Below are 21190 nucleotides of genomic sequence, written 5' to 3'. Positions count from 1 at the left end.
TCTTATCCTCAAATATTTTTCATTATGGTGCATCCGGACTTTAACCTGATGTCTTACCCTTTTGGTGCGATGAAACTTGAATCCATCGTCTTACCCTTAACCAACGGTATAATAAACCGAAGTACAACATGATTTATTCTTTGAGTCTTTCAAAACAATCTAAATAATATTCAAACTCATGCTATTAAAATTTTATTCTTCTTCAATTTAAGAAGTTTTGTATAGCATGTCATATTCAACCAATAATAGTATATGTCTTCAGTTCATGATAATTGTTAGTGACTGAATACTATTTTTATTCTAAATCATAAAAATATTTTAGAAAATACATACATGATTTTATGCATATAATACTTTGATCTTCATAACGAGATCAACCAAAATATGAGCTAAAGAAAAACAAGAACTCACTCTCAATTAGATAAAGACTCGTGCTGATAACGTGTTATAAAATCAAGCTCATGACAATATAAATATAAAGAGATGAAGACAAGAGAAGTAAAATGCAAGATAAGACTTTCTTCTTATTCAAGTGTGTTCTACAATAGGTGAATGATATCTCTATTTATAGAGTTGAGATATCATCCCAAAGGCCTCCATGATAAATGCCCAATTGGTAGGTACATAGTTATCCAAATTGTTCTCATCACCTTGGAAACATGTATACATGAATACAATTAAGTCTTGAGTATATCTAAAGGACAATCCACACAATTCAATGAATTTATAACATTATCATAATTTAACTTTTAAAAATATTTTTTTCAAAAAATTGGTAAACATATTCAGCTTATCAAAAGCACTTTTAAATGATTAAATCAAACACAATTATTTTTTTTAAAAAAATATTTTTCTCAAAAATTATCTTTTATTTTTTTAAAATAAATAATTTTTAACCGTAATATCATATAAGACCAGATAAGACGTAAACCTACAAATATTTTCATTGAGAAAATGCTTCTTAAAAGACCACATATATTGCACTAACCTAACCAAGATCATCATTTACGTGTCCACTCAAAGTTTCTTGAGAAAGTGACCATCTGCTTATTGATATTTAATATTCAATATTTATGTTAAAATTCGATTAAATATAAATTAGAATTGAAATTATTAAAATATAAATTAGAGTTGAAATTATAAAAATTAATGAGAAAAGGAGGGAGGGAGTACCTTAATGAGGATAGAGTTGAGTTTGGAATCTAAATAGTTTTTAAAAATAGATAAAAGTGACCATGATAAATAACTATTCTAGTAAGTAATGAAAATAGACTTAATGAAAGAAAAAATTCTTTTTTATGCAATAATATTTCAAACATTTTCTGTTAGTTTAATAACATGTATATTAATATATGACGACATTATATTTTTTACACCTTGTTTTACGAGGAAGAATTTTTTTTAGGTTCTTTATAAACATACATGAATTTTTCTTTCACTTTTCCTAAAAAAACAAACAAATACATTTACAAAAACAATAACTATATATAAATTAAAATCTCCAAAAAAAAATGCATGCACAAAAATAATAATACTATATATAATTAAAATAATGATACTATACACAATTAAAAAATAAATTGTAAGAAAAACAGAAAAACATTCTTTTTTGTAAAATATATTTTTTCCCCACTTAATATAGCTTAAGAAATAGTTACACTTTACCAGATATAAAAATAATTTGTTGAAAAACGCTTAAATATTACATAAAATAATTTTTCTTTCACTAAGTCTCTTTTAATATTTACTAAAATAATAACTTAGATTTCGAACTCGATAGAGTCGAATTTTACTCCAAGTAGTACTAAAATAATGTGCGTTGCTCAACCTTGGACCAATCTGTTACACTGAATTTGACGTTATAAGAATCCAACAACAATTTTAATATTGTCAAGTCCAAATAACCAACAATGACTAAAAGACAACACTACTCAAAACACACACATATTCCCCTCATACAGTTCATACTACTATTAAAATTCTCTTCTTTTTTTTCTTTATTAAGGTCATTTTCGGTGTTGTAGTTAGTACCATGCTATGATTTCTCACACCCCATTTCCATTAATCTTTTTCTAAGGTCACCAAAAGAAGTTGCTTTTTTCATTCTGTTATTTCAACATTGGCTCAAAATTCTCATGCTTTTTTGTTCTTGACAATTGGAATCAATTTTATGGGCCTTTGTTTAAAGTGGGTTTTCGTTTGAAAGCACAACTTCTTTATTATCTACTAGAAAATCTTGCATTTTGGGTACTTGGGGTTTTGAGATAATTCTTTTTGGTGATTTGGGTATCTTTTTTTTTTCCTCATTGGTTGCTTGTTTCAGCAGATGAGGGCTGGTTACAGTCTGAACCAACATATTTTGGGAAAAGATTGAATCTTTGTTATTGTTTTTAGCTTGGTAGTGGAGTGTAATTGCTGCAAGTATTTGTGGAGGTGAGTTGTAGAGTAAAGAGGCCTAAGGGGATCTTGATTTGAAAAAAAATAATCAATTTTTGAGCAAGTGTTGTCGAGATTTTGATACTATATAGTGAATGGTGTAAATTTAGTTAGCTTGTGGTGGTTTGTTTGATAAAGTGTTTGAAATTTGCAGCTGAGTTCTACTTAGGATATAAAGCCAAGGTTTTGAGTATTGTGGAGAAAGATTGAATCTTGTTTTTGTTTTTAACTTAGACAGTGGAGTTTAATTGATGTAAGTTTTGTGGAGGTGAATTGTTGTGAATGCTAATTGTAGAATAAGAGGAAGTGATTTGCTACGTACACTCTATCCTCGCGCAGACTCCACTCGTGGGAACGCACTAGGTTTGTTCTTGTTCTTGTTGTTGTTGTTATTAGGGATCTTGATTTGGAAATATCGATTATAGAGAAAGTAGTAGAGTTCTTGGACTGTTGTCATATCAATGATGTTTGCAGATATTGATAGTAGTGTTTATTGAATGGTGTAAATTTTAATTAGTATTTGGTGCTGGTGAGAATTGGAGATGTCAATTGTTTCACCCCCTCTAAGTTCTTCTACACCATTTGCAGCTCCACCAATTGCTTTGAATTCTCCAGCACCTATATATCAGCCCAATGAAAACTCATCTTCGATTGCATCTCCGCAATCTGCTCCTCTTGTAGCAACATCACCACTGCCAGAATCCCCTCCTCCTCCAACAAATATTACATTGCCTCCTCCAGCCTCATCTCCACAACCACAACCACCGATTTCTACTCCAACACCTCCTGCAGAATCTGCTCCTCCAATTATTAGTCCTCCGCCTACACCGTCTGGTCCACCTGCTAGCAGCTTAACACCACCTCCATCTTCTAGTCCACCTGCTAGTCCAACAGAATCTCCATCATCTAGCACACCAAGTAGTCCACCCCCATTACCACCTCAACCAGAACCAACTCGTCCTGCAAGTTCACCTCCACCACCATCGACGCACCCCCCTGCATTGTCGCCTCCTCATTCATCAATACGCCCCCCTGCATTGTCACCTCCACCACCTGTGCAAAATCCAAGAACTCCTCCAGCACCACGATCACCGGGGAATCCATCTCCTGAACCTCCTAAAAGGTCACCACCATCATCCAAGCCACCTGCAAATGCACCTCCATCCAAGCCACCACGAAATACTCCAGATTCCCCAGCCTTAGTCCCTCCCAAAAATTCACCCCCTTCACCAGATGCATTACCTCCTATTAATTCAGCATCTTCTAGTTCACCCCCTACAAACTCATCACCACCTCAATCCACCAATGGTGCACAACCTTCTCTTACTCCTCCTTCACCATCATTTCCTTCAGGCAACACTACTACATCCAGTAATAGTTCAGCAGTCAAATCAAAGGATATAGGGGATGGAGGCATTGGTATTGGAGGGTCCGTTGCAATTGGCATCATACTTGTGTTTCTGTTGCTTGGTATTGTTGGAGCAGCAGGATGGTGCATATGCAAGCGAAAGAAAAAAGATTCAGGCCTGAGTGGTGGTTATATCTTGCCAACAACTCTGATCTCCTCTCCAAAATCAGGTATTGTTTGGATGCTGTCAAATCATTGTTTAAGTGTGTTAATCCATGTTTTAGGTCCTGCAAGCACCATTTGTGTTATCTATAAGTTATTCAGATCTTTTGAAATGCACTCTGAGTAGATGTGGAAATACAATTCAGGTTCTGCCTCGTTAAAGTTTCGAGAATCAAAACCTGAGATTGGAAATGGAGCTGGATCCAATATTGCGAACACAACAGGAAACACTGGTGGATTAGGTCAGTCAAAGCCATGGTTTACTTATCAAGAACTACTTGAAGCTACTAATGAATTTTCAGAGCATAATCTATTGGGCGAGGGTGGATTTGGTTCCGTGTACAAGGGATGCCTAGCAAATGGGAGAGATATAGCAGTAAAGAAGCTTAATATTTATGGGAGCCAGGGGGAACGTGAATTAAGAGCTGAAGTTGAAATCATAAGTCGAATACATCATCGACACTTGGTTTCACTTGTAGGTTATTGCATTTATGAGAATGGAAGGCTCCTTGTATATGACTATGTCTCCAACGACACCCTTTACTTCCATCTCCATGGTAAATATGGAACTTTTCAGATTTTAACATTCACTTTTGGCATTTGGTAACTAAAGCTAGCTGTTAATACTTGCAATTTACAAATTTTCAGAGCAGGGAAGACCTGTTATGGATTGGGCAACACGTGTTAAGATTGCTGTTGGTGCAGCCCGTGGAATAGCTTATCTGCATGAAGATTGTAATTACTGTTCTCTTACTTACCTTATGAGTTGTCCATGTTTCTTCATTTGATTTCTTCTCAGGATGAACAGGATAAAATACTTACCTAATGACTGACCACAATTTAGGCATCACCTATTTGTGTTGAGAAATTACTAAAATATCTTGAACAATCTTGAGCAGCAAGCATGCAAATACAAACAATAAAATGCTTTCTCCTTATGACATGATTGGAGTGCCACTCACTAATGAATTCTATCATATAAGAATTATATTGAACATACTCGGGAAGGTGACTGTTATGGTGTGGTATATGTTCAGTCACAAATGAATTCTATCTTATAAGAAATATATTGAACAGACTTGGAAAAGTTACCAGAATGGTGTGATATGCGACTACATATTCTGTTTGGTTTTGTTATTTGACCTATTATTGGCCTTCAGCTAAATAAGTATCGCTGAAAGATGACATGAAATGTTCCCAAAATTCAGTCTTTGAAGTGAGTTTAAGTATTTCTAATATGATATTTGTTCTTGCTTCTTTTGGTTTATTCATTTCTATTGGTTGTGATGGCAGGTTGTCCTCGCATCATTCACAGAGATATTAAGTCATCTAACATTCTTTTGGATAACAACTTTGATGCTCGGGTATGTCTAATTCCTTAAAACTCCTTTATTTTGCATTGTTTTTCTTGTAGACTGCCTTTTACAATCGTTTCACTTTTCACAGGTTGCTGATTTTGGATTAGCTAAATTAGCTCAGGATGCAAAAAGTCATGTTACAACACGTGTAATGGGCACGTTTGGGTAGGGATCTCTTCCAGTATTTTCATCAAATGGAGCATAAGAAAATATACTGCCATATTTTTACTGCCATGTTTACTCTAATTTCTTGGTTTGGATTTAGATACATGGCCCCTGAATATGCATCCAGTGGAAAGCTGACTGAAAAATCCGATGTATTTTCTTTTGGAGTTGTGCTTCTGGAGCTAATTACTGGACGGAAGTCTGTGGATGCATCTCAGCCTTTGGGGGAGGAAAGTCTAGTTGAGTGGGTATGTTTGTAGCCAACCTCTTTTTCTTTTGCTCTTAAGTCCATAGTGGCATGTGATCTCTTTCATCATCACTTTTACACCTTCTATGAGAAATTGAATCAGAGTATTGTAGTCCCTCGTCATTTTTCTCACTTCATAAATTTGATAGCTGTTGTTTGAAAAAGAACACCATAATTACTCTACAGTAGGCCTTTAGTTGCAGCTCTAAGAGAGTTCTGTTTCCTTGGTTTGACCATGCCTATGTCTTGAGTATGAGATTGATGTAACACAAGTTCTGAAAAATTGAAACCTATACATAAAGAATTTGTATGATTGATTAACTGGGACCAAATCGTGTATCTTAGAATGAGATAAATCAGGTAAATTTTAGTTTTTAAGGCATAACTTAAAACAGGTATTAAATGCAAGTACCTGAAGTTCTGGACTGCTCTAAAATCCTTTTTGTTGAGATATGAGAGAGCAAGAAAATGTGGAAGATTGGTTGAAGTTTTTACGTATCTGTTGCTGGAACTTCATCCCAATCTTTCTGGAGCTACATGACACAATGGGAGAGGGAATGTTTTAGTTGTTTGGGCACTAATAAATTAGTCAATAGGTGCTTACATGTTTTAGAAAAAAATTCCATAATTTTTAATGATTGTTTGAATCCAAATGCATACTAATTGTTATTCTGCACACCTTGAACTTATGTTTTGAATATCAAGCTTATCCTTGCATGTTCTAAATCCTTTTGATTTAGGTACTATTTTGAAATACTTTGAATTGGTTCATTTCAGTCTTGTATGATCAACCTTTTAACTAAAAGTAAAGGTGTAAGATGTAAATGTTAAAAGTCTTTGTTCAGGAGAATGTTAAATCCACTCATATTATTTGTGACTTTCTGCTTAATTAATTGTACTAAGTTAGCTCTATGTTGGTGTGGGCTTCTTTAGATAAAGTGGATGTGAGTATGTGACGTAACTGTTGCTCAATACATTCCTTTAATTATTTCCTATCAACTATATTGTGATGGTTAAGGACTCTGTAATTTGTGTAGCTCCTGGACACGATAGATATGATGACTGATCGATCAAAAGAATGTCTTTTTTCTGGAAAATAATATGACAAATGATAGACATGTGTGAATTAATCTCGTAACTGGAATTTATGAGTGATAAGAATTGTTTCCTTGATAAATATTATGAGGACAATGCCTGTGGCCTATGATGGTTTAATATTTTTATTTGGCCAAAGTCATATGTGGCCCCTTAAAGTTGTCCTCATTATTCATTTAGGCATCTCAACTAGACCTAGTACCTATTGAACACCTCTACCCTTGGTTCATCAAAGCATTTTTTTTTCACTTTTCATAAACTGTGTGGTGCGTGTATTTAAGCTCCGCACGTGTATTCGACGTGTATAGAATGACCATTTAACAACTACCACGTGTATCCGACGCGTATTTGTAATTTTCTTAATTAGGGAAAATTCCTAAATTGTTATCTTTGACAAAACTTCTCTCTCTTCGTGATTTCTTCCAAATTGAAGCTCTCTATCTTCGCGATTTCCTCCAGATTGAAGTTGGATTCTTCGTGTTCGTGTTACGATCTTGAATATTTCCTTGTGTAAGTTAGGATTGATAATGTTTTTTTACATGTTTTGTTAAATGAATTCCAAAAGGCTAGGGTTCTGTAAAAATAGAGCGTTTGTGATTTTTGCAATATTCTATCCCTTCTTTACTATTACCCAGAAAATATGCTTTAAAGCTTTGGTTTTTAGTTTTTGTTTGGGTTATATGAGTATTGTTCCGTTATCTGTAGCTAGGGTTTGTTTGATATTTCTGTAGCTACCTAACAATCGACCATGGAAGAGATTATATTTACAATGCCAAAGTCATTTGCGACCCCTTAAAGTTGTTCTCATTATTCATTTAGACACCTCAACTAGACCTAGTACCTATTGAACACCTCTACCACCCCAGATTTGAACCATCTAAGCATTTTCTTTTATCATTTTTCATAAATTGTGTGGTGCGTGTATTTAAGCTCCCATGTTTATAGAATGACCATTTAACAACTATCACGTGTATCCGACGTGTATTTGTAAATGTCTTAATTTGGGAAAATTCTTAAGTCGTTAACTTTGACAAAACTTCACTCTCTCTCTTCGCGATTTCTTCCAAATTGAAGCTCTCCATCTTCGCGATTTCCTCCAGATTGAAGTTGTATTCGTCATGAACGTGTTACAAGCTTGAAGATTTCCTTGTGTAAGTTAGGATTGATAATGTTTTTTCACATGTTTTATAAAATGAATTCCAAAAGCTAGAGTTTTGTAAAAACATAGGGTTTGATTTTTGCAAATACTCTGTCCCTTCTTTACTATTAACCAGAAAATATTCTTTAAATCTTTTTTTTTGGTTAGTTGTTGTATGGGTTATATGAGTATATTCCGTTATCTTTAGCTAGAGTTTGTTTGATATTTTGTAGGGCTACCTAACAACTGACCATGAAGGAGATTATATTTACAAAGATTTAACATGGTGGAATGTTATTCAAGATATATATCCCTACTTATGTTGGAAACACACATGTACATTATTAAGGACCACTTTTCCATTTTGGAACTACTATATTATACTAAGGAATTGGGGTATGAAACTATACTAAGGAATTGGGGTATGAAACTGTTGGAGGCTTTTATGTCAAGGATTTATTGAATAAACAAGGGGTCCTAATTACAACTGACCAACATCTATTTAAAGATTTAAAACATTAGGACACTTTTGAAGTAGTTGTCTGTCATATATTAGATGAACCCTTACTTGACACTGAGGGACTTAGTGGCTATCTAACTAATATTGGTGGTAAAGGTGTTGATGTTGACCTTGGTGAACAGGGTGAGACTGTTAACTTTGGTAGAGAGGATGAGGATGTTAACCTAGGTGGAGAAGGTGAGGTTGTTGACCTAGGTGGAGAGTTTGAGGTTGTTAACCTTGGTGGTGAGGGTGAGGTTGTTAACCTTGGTGGTGAGGGTGTTGATGTTAACATTGGTGAAGAGGGTGAGGATGAGGATCTTCACCTAGGTGAAGAGGGTGAATCTGATTTCTTGAATAGTGATTCAGATTTAAATATACTTTCAGAAGATGGTTCAGATATTGATGAGGAGTTGAGAGCTTTTAGACAAGAAAGAAGAAACAAAATACAGAGAACACGGAATATGAAGAAATACCAGTTGGAGAGGCTGGTGGTATAGATAGAGGCTTTGAGCATATTGGGAAAAATAAGATTGACAAATATGCAAGAAAATTGGGTGGAGATGAGGATTATATTGATAGCTCTGACGGTTGGAGTGATGATAGTGATGAAAACTAGATGTGGATGCTGTTAGGGGAGTAGATATACCTGCTAGAAGAAAAAATAAAAAAGTTAGGTATGATGAAGATTGTAAGTGTCAAAATTTGAGTTTGGAATAATCTTTGAGGATGCAAATCAGTTTAGGAAAGCAGTGGCAAATTATGTTGTAGAGTAGAAGAGACAAATAAAGTTAAGACCTCATGAAAAACATAGAGTGGGGGTAAAGTGCAAAAATTGGTTGTCATATAATTCTTAAGAAATCACATGAGTCCCTGTCAATGGCAACCACTTACGGTAGGATTTTTGCACTTTATCCTCACTCTATGTTTGTCATTAGATCTTAACTTTATCTGCCTCCTGTACTCTACAGCATAATCTGCCACTGCTTTCCTGAACTGATTTGCCCCTCAAAGACCATTCCAAGCTCAAATATTGACACTTCACAATCTTCGTCATACCTAACTTTTTGCTTCTCCTTCTAGCAGTTATATCTACTCCCCTAACATATCCACATCTAGTTGTTCATCAATCCAACAGTCAGAGCTATCAATATAATTCTCATCTCCACCCAATTTTCCTTCATATTTATCAGTTTTATTTTTTTCAATATCCTCAAAGCCTCTATCTAAACCTCTAACTGGTATTTCTTCATATTCAATAGCCTTTCTCTATTTTTTGTTTCTTCTTTCTTGTCTAAAAGCTCTCAACTCTTCATCAATATCTAAACCACCTTCTGAAGGTATATCTAGGTCTGAATCACTACTCAAGAAATCAGATTCACCCTCTCCACCTAGGTTAACGACCTTGTAGACATTGAAATTTTGTAGGACTCTACAAGATGCGTTCAATTCGAGTTGGGACTCTACAAATTGTGTTCAACTCAGATAAGGATTCTTGGAGGCTACTCAACCCTAAACCCTAGTTTATGCCTATATAAAGGGTACTAAATTCCCTTAAAAGGCATCTCGAAAAATCCACAAAGAGATCAAGATCTCATATAGAGAGGTCAAATCTAAATCATCCTAATTCGAGAAATACGCCACTAACGGCCCTCGAATCATGGATAAATTATCTTAGAGAGTAGAATCAAGGGAGGAACAGATTTGTACTCACAATCTTGATGAATAAAATCACGTTTCTTCATATTTTATTTGTATGGTTTGTTTATTTTCCATATGTTTAAAATTTGTTGCAAACAAATTGGCACGCCCAGTGGGACCAAATCTGCCCTTCATCTCTTCTCTCTTAAATTAAATATGAAAATCTAAAGCTGCAAAGGTGGAATAATGAGTACTTCAAGCCTCGTCTTTGAGTTTCACAAGTCTACATTCCGTCAAGCCTTGAAGCAGGGGGCATTTGTAGACATTGAAATTTTGTAGGGCTCTACAAGATGCGTTCAATTGGAGTTGGGACTCTACAAATTGTGTTGAACTCAGATAAGGATTCTTGGTGGTTACTCAACCCTAAACCCTAGTTTATGCCAATATAAAGGGTACTAAATTTCCTTAAAAGGCATCTCGAAAAATCCACAAAGAGATCAAGATCTCATATAGAGAGGTCAAATCTAAATCATCCTAATTCGAGAAATACGCCACTAACAGGCCTCGAATCATGGATAAATTATCTTAGAGAGTAGAATCAAGGGAGAGAGTTTTGTACTCACAATCTTGATGAATAAAATCACGTTTCTTCATATTTTATTTGTATGGTTTGTTTATTTTTTATATATTTAAAATTTGTTGCAAACAGACCTCATCCCCACCCTCTTCACCAATGTTAACATCAGCACCCTCACCACCAAGGTTAACAGCCTAACAACCTCACCTTCTCCACCTAGGTCAACATCCTCACCTTCTCCACCTCAGTTAACAGCCTCACCCTCTTCACCAAGGTCAAGGTCAACACCTTCACCACCAACATTAGTTAGATAGCCTCTAGGTCCCTCAGTGTCAAGTAAGGGTTCATCTAATACATGACATACAAATATTTTAAAAGTGTCATCATGTTTTAAGTTTTTAATTAGATGTTGGTCAGTTGTAATTAGGATCCATTGTTTATTCAATAAATCCTTGACATAAAAGCCTCCACAGTTTCATACCCCAATTCTATAGTATAATACAATAGTTCCAAAATGGGAAAGTGGTCCTTAATAATATACCTGAGTGCAGACACAATTTTCAACACAAGTAGGGACATATATCTCGGATAAGATTCTACCATGGTAAATCTTTGTAAATATAAGCTCCTCCATTGTCAATTGTTAGGTAGCCCTACAAAATATCAAACAAACCCTAACTTAAAAATAACAAAATATACTCATATAACCCATACAACAACTTAAAAACAAAGCTTTAAAGCATATTTTCTGGGAAATAGTAAAGAAGGGACAAAATATTCGCAAAAGTCACAAGCCCTATATTTTTACAAAACCCTAGCCTTTTGGAATTCATTTTACAAAACATGTAAAAAAAAACATTGAGAATCCTTACACACACAAGGAAATCTTCAAGATCGTAACACGAACACGACAAATCCAAATTAAATCGGGAAGATGGAGAGCTTCAATTTGGAAGAAATCACGAAGAGAGATAAGTTGTGTCAAAGTTAAATGATTTAAGAATTTTTCCTAATTAAGATATTTACAAATGCACGTCGGATACACGTGATAGTTGTTAAATGGTCATTCTATATATATGGGGAGCTTAAACACACGCGCCCTTTATGAAAAATGATAAAAAAAATGCTTAGACGGTTCAAATCTAGGGTGGTAGAGGTGTTCAATAGGTACTAGGTCTAGTTGAGGTGTCTAAATGAATAATGAGGACAACTTTAAGGGGCCGCAGATGACTTTGACCTTTTAATTTTGATATTAAAATGCATTAACACCAACAACCTATGACACTAAAAGAGCATGTAAGTCGTGTTGTTAATTTTTTTTTAACAATATGCTTTCAATCTATTAGAGCAACCAAATGGATATACTAGTTTACTATGTTGCAGTCCTTAAAGTAATTAAGTTAGAAAAGTAATTTTCTTTTTCTACTTCTTCTTCCAAGTTTAGGATAACCCCAAGGGGTTGTGGGTTTTTTCAAGACTCAAGAGAGAATGAGCTAGGCTCTGTGAGGTTGATCCGAACTTTAAATATTAAAAAACATAGCATGGACAGTTTGAAGCTCATATCATGTTATATACGATCTACTAAAGCTTCAAGCTTTTATTTCTTCATTCTTACAAGGAAAAGGCCCAAAGTTTACCTTATCTTCTATGGTCTTTCAGCTATTCTTGCAAATTCGGAGGGAATAATGCGTCTTCCTTGTCTTATAGAACTGACACGGGATATATTTGGGGATAACCCTCTTCTCTCATTCCCTTAGGTGTCTATATTCAACATATCGGTTGCACTTAGCAGCATAGCTGAATCTGTCAGAAAAATAGAAGTCTAACTGGACCTGATATTTCAGTGCTGAGCGTATCAAATGAACTTGATATTTGAGTATTTCCATTGCAGACTATTTTTCCATTGATTCCTTGTAGGATTCTGTCTTCGTTTCTTATACACTATTTTGCGACACGATCATACAACGGTTTGATTTGGTTTCAGGTAGTATTGAGAATTATGTAGTCAGTCCTGTAATATCAATATTAGCACCTGAAACATTGAGGTTAGGTTGCTTTTGCAACAACTAAAGCAACACCACAAAAGTTGTCTGCTTAGATTTTGTTGCAGCTTGCTCATGATATCAAAACCATAGATCCTAAGACAAGTCTAAACTTGAAACTCAACTACCATTTAATTATTCATTGCAGAACCAAAAACCAATAACAGTAGCAGCAGAGATCTTATATCCCTTCTCATTTTGTCGAGCAGGATCCACTAACTGTGATTTAATTTGATTACTTCCAGGCTCGACCTTTGCTTGGTAATGCACTTGAAAAAGAGGAATTTGATCAGTTGACAGATCCTCGCCTTGGGACTAATTACATTGACAGTGAGATGTTTCAAATGATTGAGATAGCTGCAGCTTGTGTGCGTCACTCAGCTGCAAAGAGACCAGGGATGGGACAGGTAAAAATTCATTTACTTTACTTGAAAACTAATCCACAAACTACCTCAAATCTTCCTTAACAGAAGGGCAATTACATTCTCGTCATGCTTATGCTTGCACAGATCATGAGAGCTTTTGATAGTATGCTAATGTCTGATTTGACAAACGGAATGAAAGTTGGTGAAAGTGCAATATATAACTCTGCTGAGCAATCTGCACAAATAAGACTCTTTCGAAGGATGGCATTTCCTAGTCAAGATGTTAATTCAGATTTTTCGAGTCAAAGCACCAACTATAGTAGAGAGTTGTCTGAGCATGTTTAGGTGAACATCTGTTAATACATCAAAGGCTGCTTTAGCTGAGAGGTAAGTTTTGTGAAGTAGGTCTCTTTTTAGCTTGACATACTACATGTAGTATCTGCAATTTGACAGCAATTTTTTCTGTAAGTAACTGATACAACTGATGAAGAGTTCATTCATTTTCTTTCTTGTTCAAGGTCACAATGCAATTCTTGATGAAATGTACAGGTTCTCCAGTTACTCCGCGGACATCTGATAAAATTAGAACGATATAGTGGTTAACATGTCCCCTTCTCGAGCAAATATATGTCATGTAGTACAATACATAATGATCTTTTGAGTTTTGCTTTGTATTTGTTCGCCTTTGAGATATATCGATTCGCTTTATATTAATGGATCGATTTACACTGATACATTTTTTCAGTAGTACATTAAAAAAATATGGTGGAAAAATGAAGACTTCTTCCGTAAATGTTAGGCTCTATACATTTCGAGATATCATTGCTTTGATACAGTTTCGAATTGGTTTCAATTTATTCTTTTTCAAGCGGATTTTATTTGACAAGGAACTTATCTATTCCATCCGACTAGTTCCGGGTTTGAATCACGGGCAATTCACTATCATATCGAAATTCTAGTTTTCCGTAGAGAAGTCTGTATTTTTTCAATCAACTTGATTCAAAATTGGAATATTGACACGAGTACTGTGCTTAAAGTCGATCACTTGGCATCAAATCAATATGTAATGTGTTTGAATACAAAGTATTTTTTTTAGTTTGATTATGATAAATAAGTATTACTTTTACTTTACATATTATTTTCGTTGTTTCTAATAACTTGTTCAATTTTTCTTTGTTACTCATTAATTTTGATAAATTAAGAAAAAGATAAAATTTTCACAAATAAAGTCTGGACGAGTAAAATATATATAAATTTTACTTCTACGTTAAATATGATTATATATATATATATATATCTTCAACTCAAAACAAAAATAATCTTAAAAAAAACGTAATAAACATACAAGCAATATTAGTTTGATTCATTAAACACATAAATTTTCACCCTTTTTCCATTCATTCTCTTTTTTTAATTTTATTTTTGGATTTCCATTAATGGCTTCACCAACCATTCATTGAATGACAAACTGTCTGGTCACTTTCGGTGGCACTAACACCCATAATAAAGTACAATAAATACAGTATTTCTGTTATTCAGAAAATAAAATACAAATAAAAATAAACAAGTAAATCTATATATATAGAAAAGAAAAAAAGTAATGTCTATATATATAAGAAAATTTGTTCTTATCCAAAACTAGTTATATATATTTTAAGAGTTTCAACAAAATTTTACTATATTTATGTCAAACCAATAATAATTCACAATCTTTTTATATCACCTTAAATAAAATAATATACCTAAGAATTTTCCTCTCTATTCCCTCACACGGTTTCTCATTACATCATTAAATCCCAACAAAAAACAAAAACACATCTCAAACTTCTTTCATTTCTCCCTTCTATATTCTTGAGGTACCATTACGAGCTCAATAATAATATAAACGTTCGTAGAATGGTAAGCATTCAATCCGATGAACAACTCAAACAACTCAAAGAAATATTTGGACGATTCGATCTTGATCATGATGGAAGCCTCACACAACTAGAGTTAGCCGCGCTTCTTCGTGCCCTAGGGCTCAAACCAACGGGCGATCAAATCCATACATTATTAGCCAACATGGATAATAATGGCAACGGGTTCATCGAATTCGATGAACTCGTAAATGCTATAATGCCTGATATAAATGCGGAAATTTTAATAAATCAAGAACAATTAATGGAGGTTTTTCGATCGTTCGATCGAGACGGTAACGGTTATATAACGGCTGCTGAGCTGGCCGGGTCAATGGCTAAAATGGGTCGCCCGTTAACGTATAAAGAATTATCTGATATGATGCAAGAAGCTGATACTAATGGTGATGGTGTTATAAGTTTTAATGAGTTTGCTAATATTATGGGGAAATCTGCTGCTGATATTCTTGGATTAACGATTTCGTAATCAGAAATGGATTCAGAATTCGAACTATACAGATCGAGTTCTGATTAATGTATTAGGGTTGAAATATGTATTATTTAACGTAGAATCTAAATCAAGGCTAGATCCGCCCCTGGTTCTAATAAACCGGTATCTAAGAGCGGTTTTCTGGTATGTTTTTATTTTTATTTTTAATTGTGACATTAATTAGTGTTAGAAAATTGGTGTTGATTGATATATTGTAGATGATGACTTTGATGGTATTAGACTTGGTCCAATTGATGACTTTTATGTTGTGATATAATTTGTGTTTTGTGCATTGATTTTTTCTTTGCATCTTTGTCTTTTCTTTTTTAAAAAAAATAAATAAATAAATAAATATAGTTTTTGTTATTAGGTAAGATTATTGGATCTTTTAGTTAATTTGATGTTATGTGAGCCTCAATGTATATTATTTAAGGACAAGATTCCCATGGTTAGCTGTATCTATCTTTTTACTAACTTTTTTTTTTTTAAAAAAATATTTTTTGGCATAATGCCTGTTTTTAATTTAATGTCATATTATATTTATATTATTTAATTTTTGAGACACTAATAGACATTATAGAGTTGAACAGGTATACACATGAATCCTATGTTGGATAATATATGTAAGACAAAACGTAAGATATGTATTGTTATATAGGATGTAATTTGTTTAATTTAATACATATTTAATTGTCGTTTTATATACACGTAAAGTTGAAGAGTATAAGTATAAAATAAAATTACATTAAAATATATATTTTTGTATTATAAATAACTTGTTTATATGGATGAAAGCGACTTCTTATTAGTAATTCAACATTGAAAAGTCAAAAAGATTATCTTTTGTACCACTTGAATGACATAAAACAAATATGAGAAGAGTTTTAAGAAAATATTTTTTATTTAGTTTTTGGGATCTAGAATAAAAAGATATGTAGTAGGTATTAAAATGTCATTTTATTTTGGTGACTTTAAACTTGTAATGAGAAAATTTTAGAACTATGAAAATATTTTTTTTGAAACGGATTAAAAAGGAAAAGTAAGACAAATAAGTTAAATTGGAAGGAATATTTTACTACACCTTCTCAAATATTTTTCCTTGATTTGTCATTTAGAGCTGATACATCTTCGTTACAAGAGTGACTTCTCTCTCTTTCTCTCTCTCTCTCTCTCTCTCTATATATATATATATATATATATATATATATATATATGAGCCTAAATGGTAAAATTAAAGGGTATATTGGGCCCTTTGCCTTTACACTCCATAACTATAGTTTGATAATTACGATTCATAGTTACGTGTTATAGGGAGGAGAGAGGAGAGAGAGAGCTAAAAGTGGGAGAGAAGTGAATTGTATATGTATATTGGTTAGATAATTGTATATTATACATATGTATTATATACCTGGCAAGCGGCATTGGGAGAGAGAGGAGAGAGGAGAGTGAGATTGAGAGGGAGGAGAGAGGTGAGCCATAGAGGGCAGAGAGTGGGAGAGGTGAACTATATATGTGTATTGGTTAGATAATTTTATATTATACATATGCATTTACATAAAAAGCAAGCGATATTGGGAGACGGAGGAGAGAGATGAGCGATATAGAGGAGAGAGTGGGAGAAAGGTCAATTGGATTTGCATATTGATTAAATAATTATATATTATACATATATATTTGTACATTCTAACGAATTATACATATACAAATATTGTTAATTATACTAACTCGAAGTCAGCTCACATAAAAAATGTATAATGTTAGTCGTGAGTGATAATTATAGCAAACTATATCTATAATGAGTAATTAAATAGTATAAGCGTAATTTTCTCCTTTTTTTCTCTAAAGGTGAAAGGATCCCAGTTAGGAACTCTTCATGCTGGTTACTTCACTCAACACGCAATATCACACATGTAATTTGGGTCAAATAACATGTTGGTTTATGATAATCTAATGTGATTAAACTGATTTGGTGGGATAATTTCAAGCTGTTAATCAATTTGTTTCGGCTTTGGGCCTAGATAAACATTTGAAGGCCCAATTATTAAACGTGAAAAGAGTAGGATGATATGAATTTTTTTAAAGAACCATAATAAATGTAATTGTGCTTGAAGCAGAACTTTAAAAAATGGCTAAAGTTTGGACTTAATTAGATATCTATAGTTATAATTTGCATAAATACGAATCATAACTATAGTTAGAAGGAGGAGAGAGGCAATCAAAGATTTGGGAGAGAGAAAAGAGGTAAGATACAAGATATATTTAACATATATATGTTATATACACACATAGAGTCAGGTATGGGTTGTATTCAATATATACATGTGGTTAGGTGGTATCGAGAGGGAGAGAAAGACGTGATAGAAGAGAGGAGTTCTTCTAATTCTATGAACTTTTCTAGAATACTCTTTTTCTTGAATATTATTCAATAAAATTTCCAAGAGGGATGAGAGAGAAAGAGTTGGGAGCGAAAGCAGAGATTTGCTATAATAATAATAAGTGTAAATTAGGTATATAGCATATTATGTAGTCATATTCTCAAGTTATGGCATAAGAGTTTGATTTTCATTCTATAACATTTAATATATCAACTTATAACATTTTTTTTAAAGTTAATTAATGTTAATTTTTATTCTGTAAAATTAGGACGAAAAATAAAAAATAAAAAAATAATTAATTAAAATTGGATAACTTCAGTGAATTTAGTTAATGTTATTAACTGATAATAAATGTGCACCTTTTAAGGGATTTGAAAATATTTTAATTATAGATATGCACTTTAATTGTCTCAATTCGTTTTAAATGCTAATTAGTTTTGATTTTTATCCTTAAAAAATTGTAATCTGTTATTTCTTTCCATAAATGTGCACCATTTGTTTTGTTTTTTTTCTTCAGAAAGTGAACTTTATTCTTATATTTGAATTTTGTTATATTTTATCGTTTTTTTTTTGGAAAAATAATTAAAATTGAAGGTTGAAAAAGTTTAGATTTGATTTGATGGAGAAAATTGTGTCAATTTTAATTAAACATGGTGGCAAATGGAATTCATCAGGTTAGTGTTTTTTTTTTTTTTATGATTTGTTATTTTTTTAGTATAAATTATTGGTTGTAGTTATATATATGTTTTTTGTTGTCATGTATTGAATGTGTCGTATTTTTTTTTCATGTTATATTGCATATGTTGAATTGATATATTTTTTTTGTGATACAATTACGCAGTGTTTCTGGTAATAAATATTTCGTAATATTAAATTTATTTTCATGTGTAATTAAATCGAAGAATGGTGTGAAATTTGATTACTGGGTAAAATTGAAAAGTTTACAGATTTTGATCAATTTTTTATTTTTGAAACAGTATGAACAATATCTGACATTTTGTATTAATAATGTGTGAACGTTAAATGAAATATGATTTTTTGGTAAAAGCTATTCCATATTATATTTAAATTTTCATATGTTATTTTTTTTTGTATATTGTTTAAGTAAGAAAACTGTATTAATTTATGTATGTAATGTATATAAATAGTGTATGCAATATATATGAAAGCCAATTTTTCTAGTTGAACGTAGCAGTGAATGATTTGTAATATATATATGAATTATGTATAAAAATTGGATTAACTGTGTATTAATTTTTTATTAAATTAGAAAAATTGTGTATGAAAGTGAATTTTAGATTGTATGTAGCAGTTAATTGTATAGTATGAATTATGTATAAACATTGTATTAATTTTGTATTAATTTAAAATTTTGTTATTGCATATATAGGTAAATTGTATATAAATTGTGTATGAAGTGTGTATTAATTTTGTATAAACATTGTATTGAGAGTGTACTAAACAGTGTATTAATTGTGTATTAAATTACAATAGTGTATAAACATTGTATTAAGTGTGTATTAAATTTAAATTTTGTTATTGCATATATAAGTGAATTGTATATAAATTGTGTATGAAGTGTGTATTAATTTTGTATGAATAAACTTATAATTTTATTATGGGATGCACTGAATGTAATTTTAATGTTGTGAAACAGGGAAATACGTCGACTTTGAGATGGAGGGCATCTTATACGATACTTTACTCTTTATACTGGTTTAGTTAATGCTATAGTAACTCAGCTAAATATAGAAGAGAATATAAATTCTGTTGAGATAAAGTATATAGTTAGCGAAATGTGTCCACCTATAAAAATTCATAATGATGTTGGGGTAAAGATTTTTCTAGATCAGATGAGGGTGAATTTGGATTTTTTTACAAAATATCCATTATGCATCACTTTGAAAGATTGTGAGCAGTATAACGAATGTCATAGAGTTATAGTTAATGATAGAATAAATTCTGATGTTAGATTATCACAGACTAACATAGATCTGTACTCCAACAATTCTATCAGTTTGATCGGAATGGATTTAGACGGAGTTGTCAATGATAATAGTGAAGTAGATAATGATATAATATGTGATCATTCTAACCTATTTGTAGCTGATAATCAGATTTATAATAATAAAGAAACTCTTAAGGAGGTTATAAGGCATGTTAGACTTGTTGAGAAGTTCAGCTTTCGGGTTGCGCGTTGTAATGCATCTAAGTAAGTTTAAAATTATTTTTTGTTTTTTTATTTGTTTTGTTATAATGTATATATTGTAATGTATATTTTCTTAAATTTTGTAACAGTTATCACCTGAATTGTATTTCTAAGACTTGTTCTTGGATGATAAGGGCATCTAGTTTGAATAAATCGAATTTATTCAAAGTTAGGAAGTATATTGCTCAACACACATGTTCTGTTAGGGAAAGAGTTTATGCCAGACGTCAAGGGATAACTGACGTTGTAGCTGTCTTGATAATAGAGAAGTATATTGATCCATCTAAGGTACATACTCCAAAAGATGTAGCTGATGATATGTTGAAATTGCATGGCATTTCGTTGACATACATACAGGCATGGAGAGCTAAAGAAAAAGCAGTAAAGTTGGTGCGAGGAGATCCAGCAGAATCTTAAGCAAGATTACCTGGTAATTTCGAAAATAAGGATAAATTTAAACATTAGTCATTGTGTTGTACTGTAACAGTTTGGTGTATTCTTTATGTATAAAATATGTACATTTTATGTGTGAATTGGACTGTTATTTTCAAGTTATTTTTACATTTTGGAGCAAACATATCCAGGATCTGTTTTGAAAATAAAAATGAATGAAGGTGACACACTTTATATGCATTTGTTGCGTTAGAAACTTGTATTAGGAGTTGGGATTATTGTAGGCCAATTATAGTTGTTGATGGTGCCGCATTAAAATGTTCATATGGTGGTACAATGTTAACTGCAAGCACATTGGATCCGGGAGGTAAATTATTAGCCTATTTAATTTTCTAATTATATAATATAATGAAAAAACATATGAATGATATTTCTGATTTGTGTGATATTTTTTTTTAAATTAATGAGCAGGTCATATACTTCCGTTGGCGTATGCGATAGTAGATTCTGAAATGATGCTTAATGGACATGGTTCATTGAGCAGTTTAGAGAAGCATATTGAGTTAGACAAAATATGTGTTTTATGTCAGACAGAAATGAAAACATATGGAAAGGGACAACAAATGTATATCTTGAATCAGAACATTATGCATGCATATGGTTTTATCAGTCAATGTGTTGAAGAATTTCAATAG

General features: G+C 32.5%; 3 protein-coding genes across 4 annotated transcripts; all 3 read left to right on the top strand.

Moving 5' to 3' along the window:
• Positions 1–1902: 1902 nt before the first annotated feature.
• LOC101266360 (proline-rich receptor-like protein kinase PERK9) lies at positions 1903–13865 on the top strand. Of its 2 annotated transcripts, XM_010326878.4 has the most exons (9): positions 1921–4014; positions 4153–4563; positions 4655–4741; positions 5300–5370; positions 5453–5529; positions 5630–5777; positions 13014–13175; positions 13278–13520; positions 13652–13865. In XM_010326878.4, the coding sequence occupies exons 1-8, from the start codon at positions 2979–2981 to the stop codon at positions 13476–13478; spliced, it is 2193 nt and encodes a 730-aa protein (XP_010325180.2). In that variant the 5' UTR covers positions 1921–2978; the 3' UTR covers positions 13479–13520; positions 13652–13865. The 2 variants fall into 2 exon arrangements, with proteins under 2 accessions (XP_004228851.2, XP_010325180.2); XM_004228803.5 differs by having other exon boundaries at positions 1903–4014; positions 13278–13694.
• A 977-nt stretch (positions 13866–14842) lies between these two features.
• On the top strand, positions 14843–15795 carry LOC101262447 (probable calcium-binding protein CML15). Its single transcript, XM_004228378.5, has one exon. The coding sequence runs from the start codon at positions 15030–15032 to the stop codon at positions 15513–15515; it is 486 nt and encodes a 161-aa protein (XP_004228426.1). The 5' UTR covers positions 14843–15029; the 3' UTR covers positions 15516–15795.
• Positions 15796–19920: 4125 nt separating this feature from the next.
• LOC104648910 (uncharacterized) lies at positions 19921–21190 on the top strand. Its single transcript, XM_069293021.1, has 4 exons — positions 19921–20105; positions 20192–20488; positions 20780–20862; positions 20967–21190. The coding sequence occupies exons 1-4, from the start codon at positions 19921–19923 to the stop codon at positions 21188–21190; spliced, it is 789 nt and encodes a 262-aa protein (XP_069149122.1).

This window comes from Solanum lycopersicum, chromosome 1 (assembly GCF_036512215.1).
Source record: "Solanum lycopersicum chromosome 1, SLM_r2.1".
Classification (NCBI taxonomy): domain Eukaryota; kingdom Viridiplantae; phylum Streptophyta; class Magnoliopsida; order Solanales; family Solanaceae; genus Solanum; species Solanum lycopersicum.
This window is presented reverse-complemented; position numbering and strand designations above follow the sequence as displayed.